We start from the raw sequence: 7,710 nt of genomic DNA, 5'->3' as shown, positions 1-7,710 counted from the left end.
GTCCTTTTTACTTTGTCGCTCAGCCAGGGCACCTTCTCTCTGTGCCTCTAAGGGTGAAACCTTTGTGAGCTCCTCTCTTCACCTCTCACCCTTTGATGTTCTGATGAATGTCTGTTCAAAGCGGGGAAATACACTGTAAGTGCTGCTGTCTATTCTGAGCACTGTTCATCAGTTAATTTAATATTTACAGCACTGTCTGTCTGCTATGTCTCACACTTGAAGCTGCAAAATTTCTCACTCCAAGAACAAAATGAATCATTTATAGTGAGGATGGACAAAAACAGGTGTGCTTTATTCCCCAAAGAATGCATTCTAATATATTTTATATGCATAACATGCTATAAGAGTAACCACTGGAGAAATGATTCACATAAGCCTGTATAGGGGATCTTGCTGGGGCCTTGTGGAGTTAATGTGTTTCCTTAGTTTCCTCTGGGTCCTCAGAGACCTGTAGGTTCATTTGAACTGGAGAATCTAATGTTTATAGGTGTGATCCGTGAGAATGAATGACCTGACCTGTCCAGGATGCACTTTGTCTTTTGTCCACTGTGAGCTGGGAGATTGGATGGAGGCCTAGATGATAATGCTGGATGTCTGAGTTTTTTTGGTTTCCTGTAACATCTTGCATACAGAATATCTATTTCACAAATATTTCATTCAGCTTCCCACCACAGTAGAAAACCAAAATCATGGCTTTAAGTATAGCTTTTCTTCACTACTTTCAAAGGGAAATATACTTTGTCCTCCACTATGACGGCTGTTGTTACTGGCTACTTTGCAGATCAAGACAAAACATGCAAAACATACAATCAGCTTAGATGCAGCAACAGAGATTAAAAAGTATGCAAAGTAGCACTTAACCACTTATAATTCTGCTTGCAGAGTAATGCATTAATATAAAATAATGCAGTAATCTGACAGAGGCCATTCTGGTACTTTTGATACATGCAGTATGTTTCTGTACTTTTACATCAGTAGAATTAGGAGTGTGTTTTCAGTGTGGTCTTGCTATTTTAAGTAAAAGATCTCAACACTTCTTCTGCAATTAGTAATTCCAGTTTTGTCAAGAGATTTTATGCACCTGGATCTGATTGACATGATATTAACCGTCACTGTCACATGATAGTTGCTTGTTTATTCAGTAGGTACAATACAAAGCAGTGGTGTCAGTTATTAATTCAAGCTGGTGTTTCAGCACAGCAGGCTCAGTATGGGAATGACCTAATGCCCAGAACAACTGTCAGCAGGTAAAACTAAGCTAAGGCATCCACACCTGCTGCTGCCTGGGATGCTGGTTGCTGCTGTACAAGATAAGTACATGAGGAGAAAAGAAGCGGTGATCTCTTCACTAAACTGCTGCAGCAGTCAGTCAAACGAGGGGGTATGAGGTGGAGGGAGGATTAGGATGACTCTGGCTGTGATGGTGCAGTGGCAGCCAGTTCTAACAAAAACAGATTCCTGCACTTCTTGTGCACATGATGATAAATGAACAAACCTTGACCACTTTTAATCATTACATTGGTCCAGGCCACAAACAACTAAGTGTCATTAGTCGAGTAAATGGTGCCATCTACAGGACATGGAGCTGAAATTAAGTAACATTTAAAATATCTTGTGCAATAGTCACATAAATTTCACTCTGGAGAGGTTTCATACACAATGGGTGCATGTGATTAAGGATTATCAGGTGCGAAGGTCTAAAGTAACAAGGTGATCTGTGTTTGTATTGCTTCACATCTAAGCTTCTATAAATCTAGGATAAACAAAATCTCATCAAATATTGTGAAATACAATACTGTGCTGCAGTGTAGTACAATGTTGTTCCAGGAGTGAAACGTTTTTGAATTATGGAATAATACCCAGAAGTTTTAAGTTGATCTCGTTGACCCTTACTGTATTTGGGATGTGTTTTGTAGAGGTCACCAGCAGACGTCAGTGCAGGATTAGTCACTGCTTCAGCATCTTCACAATGATGTCATGCATTTTAGCGCAGCAATACAGTGTAGTAACTTCAAATAAGAGCTATTTAAAACACAGCATTCTACCACGTAATTTCTATCTCATTTGTTGTGCTGTATTTTCACTATATTTTAGATTAGGCTTTAGTAGTATTCATTTATCATATAGTAATATATTATCTGGCTAGGCTAGTTTATATCTTATCCAACATTCTTGGACCATTATACTAGCCTTTTTACTCCACTACATGTATATGATAACTTTAGTTCCCTTTCAGAATCAGATTAATAAAGCAAAACACTTTTTAATCATAAGACATTCACATGCTACCCAGAGGTACTTTAGTTTCCCCTTTACCAGCTGCAACATTAAATATGATGTACAAGATAATGAATCAGTAATTATAATCCAAGGTGAAATGTGCCATTCCACATAATGAGTGCTAACACCTTTGTACTTTTACTCAAGTAACATTTTGAATGGTGCCAGAGTATTTTTACAGTGTGGTATAGCTACTTTCAGAGTATTTTTACAGTGTGGTATTGCTACTTACACTCGGGTAAAGGAGTGAAGTACTGTAAATTGTGCAGGTCTTCTGTCTCAGATTAAACATTGCGACAATCACAAAATGGCTGTTTTTCTCTTTCATTATCAAAAATGCATAGAGCGCAGTGAACTAAGTGAGCCAGGGTGCGCGCCTCTGGTTGAGCATCTGGTGCGCGGCCCCGCCTCTCTCATCATCCCGTGCAGTAGCGCAGCTGCGGAGATGCTGGGACGGTGTCGCGCACCGCTGTCCGTGCTCCTCGTCTTCCTCCCTCAGTGAAACCGAAGATGAACCACAAACACTACAACGGGAGGACTTAACGCGTAGCAGCCCCTTCTCCATTTTATCTGACTTTAACACGTTCGTGTTTGAGTTTATTCCCGGTGAAAATGGCGACGGGGGCAGGCTGGCAGCCACAGTACAACACCTCGACTACCAAATATACCCCCGTTCCGGCGTCCAGCATGTTTTACGACGGGAATTTAACACTGGAATACACTCAAGACATGCATTTGAAGATGAGCAAGAAGATAGCACAACTAACCAAGGTGTGTGAATGAATGACGGAGGATGTGGTGAGCAGGCTGGGGTGTAGAAGGAGTAGTACTGTAGTACTGAGCTGGGATGGGATGTCGTTTGTAAACACGCTAAGGAGGAAGATGCTGTTATTGTGTTGTATACAGGTACAGTACTCAGTCAGCAGGTCTGTACTAGTGTTAACTGCGCTGCAGCAGTACACTTCTGCATCTCTGCATAGTAGGTCACCATTAAACACCTCAGGAGGGGTTTCTCTTATACTAGTGCTAGTTGTTTATCAAAGAGTTGCATTCTACTGTGAGCTCACTACTCTGCAGGCTTGTAGTACACTGCACTGTGCATGTGTATTTATGAGTGATTACACTGAGAGCTCGGAGCTTTCCAAATGCCCAGAGCTTTATGTTGCTGCGAATGTAGCCTCTGCAACATTAAACCTGCGTGTGTTTTTCGGCTAGGGTGTCACAGAGTATTGCATAGTATCACACTGTCACACAAAGGCTGTGGGAAGTTATGTAATCTTGGAGCGATGCAGGGGTTTGGCAGAGCTGCTTCTGTGTAGTCCACCTGAAGCTGGCGGACGATACAGGGCTATTGTGGAGTAGATTTAAGGTGCTTATGTTCACAGCACTTTAGGCTTTGTCTTAGTGGAAGCAGTTTAAACAACCATGGGGAGACAAAAGAGACAAAAGCAGGAGTAGAGAACAGAACATTTTACATACCAGGCATGGTGATACTATCCCAGTACAGAATTAGACAGTGTGCTCAACAAGCTGTACAAATATCCATGGTGTTATGAATAGATTGGAAATGTGGATGTTCAGGGTTGAAATGCAGTGTTTCAGTAAAATGAAATAAGGATTGGCAGCTCCACAAGCATCAGCTTTAACACTCTGATGGCAGTGTTTGGGTCCATGCATTTGCACTGGGGCTTTTCTTTTTATGCTTACCAGGTGGACGCCCACTCAGCTGTGTTAGCTCTTTGACATTCCTGACAACCTGCCCAGCGCGTTTCTTGCCCAGTGCATGCTGGGAGAGGCTTCAAATTTGCATGGTTGCAGTTTTTATTGAGGGAGCCGCTCAGTTATTTTGTCATAAAGTTACTGATTGGATCTTTAAATGCACGATGAGCCCTGGGAGCTACAGTATCTGCAGCTGCTCTCTGCTTGCAGCTCAGTCTGTTAAGGGAATTTCAGTTATAATATTCAGTGTAAACATGAGCCCTGAGGTCACCAGCAGAGATGAGAAAAGAGAAGGCGTCTGACGCTCTGTGCAGGGCCATTGTCTGCAGCTCATTTGGAGATGGTTTAACTTTGTCACCTTGCTGCCACAGCAACAATCAAGGACTCCTGGAATATTGTGTTAGACCTACTGTCGTGTTACTACATGATGAGATTAGGGCGTGTGAGTAGCTGTGTTGATTAACCAGGTGGTAGATTGACAAAACAGTACTCTGCAGCTGTTTGATTACATTTTAAATGAGTCTAGAAGATGGATTTCTCAAGTCATATGTATTTTATAGCCTCATTGAAAGCAGCACACAGTTCCACATGTCTTTGCTTTTTAAAAATTCAGTGTTATGGCAGAGTTATGTCTTTATTTTGCTGGTGTGTGAGCAGTTACTATATCTTTTTACTAGTCCTGCTCAATGTGACACATGACTCCTCTGTAGAAAATGTGTGAATCTGCTATCACTGCGTTGCAGTTCACCTTTGTTTGGGTCATTCTTCTTACAGGGCTGCTAATTCCTAAGTAAATGCATGTTCTCTCTGAAGGTTTTGTGTTTTTCAGTCACACTTTTTTCACCTAGCCCTCCAGTGCTGAATTCATGCAGGAACTGCATCGTTTGCTTCAGTAACTGCTGTGCAGCATTGCTTTTACAGTGCTTTTAGGAAAGTAGGACATTTTTTACAGCAGCATTTCTTGTTGCATTGCCTTACAACATCAGCAAAAAGATTAATTAAATTAATGCCACAAATATAAAAATGGCTGGAGGACAGATGTTCTTCTTTAACAACAGTAATCGGTTATCATTTATTCAACAATTTTATACATACCGTGTCTGGAAAAAGGGAAATGTGCCATCACAGATACCAGAACCAGTGTTGACAAAGAAAAGCAGCCGGTCTTCACAGCTGCAGGACCCAGAGGATGCGTTACAATTCATTTCTGCTTGAAAATTGCCTCTACACAATGCTCAGAATAGTTAGAGATTAATTTTTCAGCTCTTCACCCAACCAGACAAAAGTGGTTTATCTCTTAGCATCAATTTAAAGCAATCACATTATTTTGCTCAGCAGGGCGGCAGTACAGTAGCTGCCTTTCACAGCTTTTATTTCTGTGCTGCCTGCAAGCAGCAAAGAAACCTGAGGAGAAATGTACAGTCCAGGATGTGTAGTGGTTAATACAGTGCCACACACATTAACACAAAACTTCAAACTAAGACAAAGACATGCATCGACGGAGCACTTCTACAATCCTCTCTTGCATGCACCTGTGTGCAGCCGTGAATAGCTCTAATCTTGGCTGTTTTACACAAGTGGAGCTATGTTTGCTGAAGAGGAGCACATCTGGCGCTGAAGTTTATTTTCTGGGTCACTTTGCAGCTGAAATGCATTTTTGATTCAAATCCAGAATGCGGGGATCAGCTAGTGGCTTCACAGCTGGACTGAAGTGAGCGAAATGATGCTGTAGAGTTGCATTGTGTTGCTGCAGTGGTGGAGCATGTACTGGAGGTCAAGAGGTCAGTGACAATATCTTATAGCTGGTTTGTGTCTCCAGACAGTGGGGATCACTGTGGTCAACAAATTATGAAAATGCCAGTGTGGTTGGCAGGACAACCAGCTCACCCTATCAGAATGAATAGTTATTAATAGTTGTTGGCCTGCATCTTTGGGGAGACTAAAAAAAAAGAGGGAGAAATACATATTCATTAGTAGCTCCTGTGCCCTTGTTCGTGCCTGCTGTGTCTGTGACTTAGGTTGTGATGTGGATTTGTGAAACCCAGGCTGGGCAGTCTACACGCTGAGTGTCCTTGGAGCATCGGAGCAACACAGCACAGAGAGAAGGAACAGATGCAACATAAGAATCCCTGACAGGAAGGGCAAAGTAAACACACGGTGCACTTCAGCTAATTGGTAGCAGTGTTGCCACTTCATGGCGTGTGTGGTGATGGAGACAGAAAACTAACAGCCTTAATGTCAAGGGATCGCGTTAAGACTACAGCACCTTGGAGAGTTTATCTTTCATTAACCCTTGAAGTAGTGATGGTAATCCTGTGCAAATGATGAGAGAGAGCAACGGAGTTCTGTCCCACCTGGTTGATTATTGGCCTCTAGATGAAAATTTGCTTCTGACCGGTCATTGGTCCACCTCCATGATGAGAGATACAGTGGAGTCTGATTGATTCCACACACAGAATCGATCTGAATTGTCTCTAATGATTCAGTTTAATGAGATTCTTCTAGGATGTTTTAGTGCACCGTAATGGTCTAAATTTTCTTCCCCTCTGACAGGAATAAAGCGATGCAGGAAGAAACGTAATCTTTATGATCGTTCTGAATATTCCAGGCAAGTAATTCATCATTTAAAAAATTCATTTATGCGATTTAGAAGGATTCTAGTACCCAGAGTTGCATAATATTGGAACAATAAATATTGCTGTTCATATCCAGTAGTGGCCTCTTCTGAATAAATGTGATTATACAGCTCCATGCAAGCTGTGCAATTGTCCATTTAAATAGAAGGCCTCAAGTAGAGAGCAGGAGGGACTCCACTGCACAACATACAACACAAATGACTAGTTTTAGTTTTTCAACTTAAATCTTACACACTGAAGCTGCAGATATGAGCAAATCCTGGAGGGCTGGAGCTTTGCTTCTGCCTTTGTCATTATCATATCCACAACCTGTGCATCTGCTCTCCTGCCGCTCCTGTTTTTAGGAGGAAGCACGTGGACTTTTTCCTCTCCTCGAGCATGGTAGGACGTCTCAGTCAGGATGCTGTGTTTCCAACACTGCATGACTGTAGTAGCTGCAGGCTGCTGTGTTGCCTTCAGGCTTGGTTTGCTTGGAGCCTCAGGCCTGAAACAAGCAACACATTTCACAGTGAAATCAAATCCTGTGTAAGCTCAATAATGTCACAATCTGCTTCCACACAGCCGCTCTATGATAGAGCCTGAGAAGCTATTTAAAGCATCAAATCCCAGGCTTCAAATTAGAAACTGTTGAGTTTTTCAAGTTAATCAACTGTATAATAAACACACCATATAATCATATCAAATATAATATCAGATGTAGAAGCAACTGATGGGAAATGTTAATAGAAATAACAATTGCATACAGTATCACTGAACCTTGGCTATAAAGTGGTTAACATGAGAGAACGTTTGCCGATTGTTATGGTAGTAAATGTATCACTTACTTGGTAGGTCAAGCCTTTAACACTTTAATGAGGAAATATGTTTTCATCATTGTTTACTGGAGAATGTTTTTGCAAACAAACTTTTTTTAAGACCCTGAGGAAATTGAGCATTAGTGTGAGACTACAGATGTGAGTAGCAACGTGAGGTGTCTTGCTGGGAGGCAGAGAGACAAAGAAGAAAGGGAGATGAGGGAGAGGAGAAGACAAAGAACAAAAAAGGGGGACAGACAAAAGGATGAGAGTAAAGGGAG

The 7,710-nt window shown here is 41.7% G+C and overlaps 1 protein-coding gene across 5 annotated transcripts in view; it reads left to right on the top strand.

Annotated features, from left to right (window-relative positions):
* Nucleotides 1–2,675: 2,675 nt before the first annotated feature.
* The window catches only part of LOC109960541 (protein FAM184A-like), a 35,232-nt gene continuing 30,197 nt past the window's right edge, over nt 2,676–7,710 (top strand). For 3 of the 5 annotated variants that reach the window (XM_020600710.1, XM_020600708.1, XM_020600709.1), the window contains exon 1: nt 2,676–3,051. In XM_020600710.1, the coding sequence (XP_020456366.1) occupies nt 2,893–3,051 (159 nt within the window). In that variant the 5' untranslated portion in view covers nt 2,676–2,892. The remainder of the gene's footprint in view (nt 3,052–7,710) is intronic. The other 2 variants (XM_020600711.1, XM_020600712.1) reach the window with 2 other exon arrangements.

This window comes from Monopterus albus, unplaced genomic scaffold, assembly GCF_001952655.1.
Source record: "Monopterus albus unplaced genomic scaffold, M_albus_1.0 scaffold48.1, whole genome shotgun sequence".
Taxonomy (NCBI): Eukaryota; Metazoa; Chordata; class Actinopteri; order Synbranchiformes; family Synbranchidae; genus Monopterus; species Monopterus albus.
This window is presented reverse-complemented; position numbering and strand designations above follow the sequence as displayed.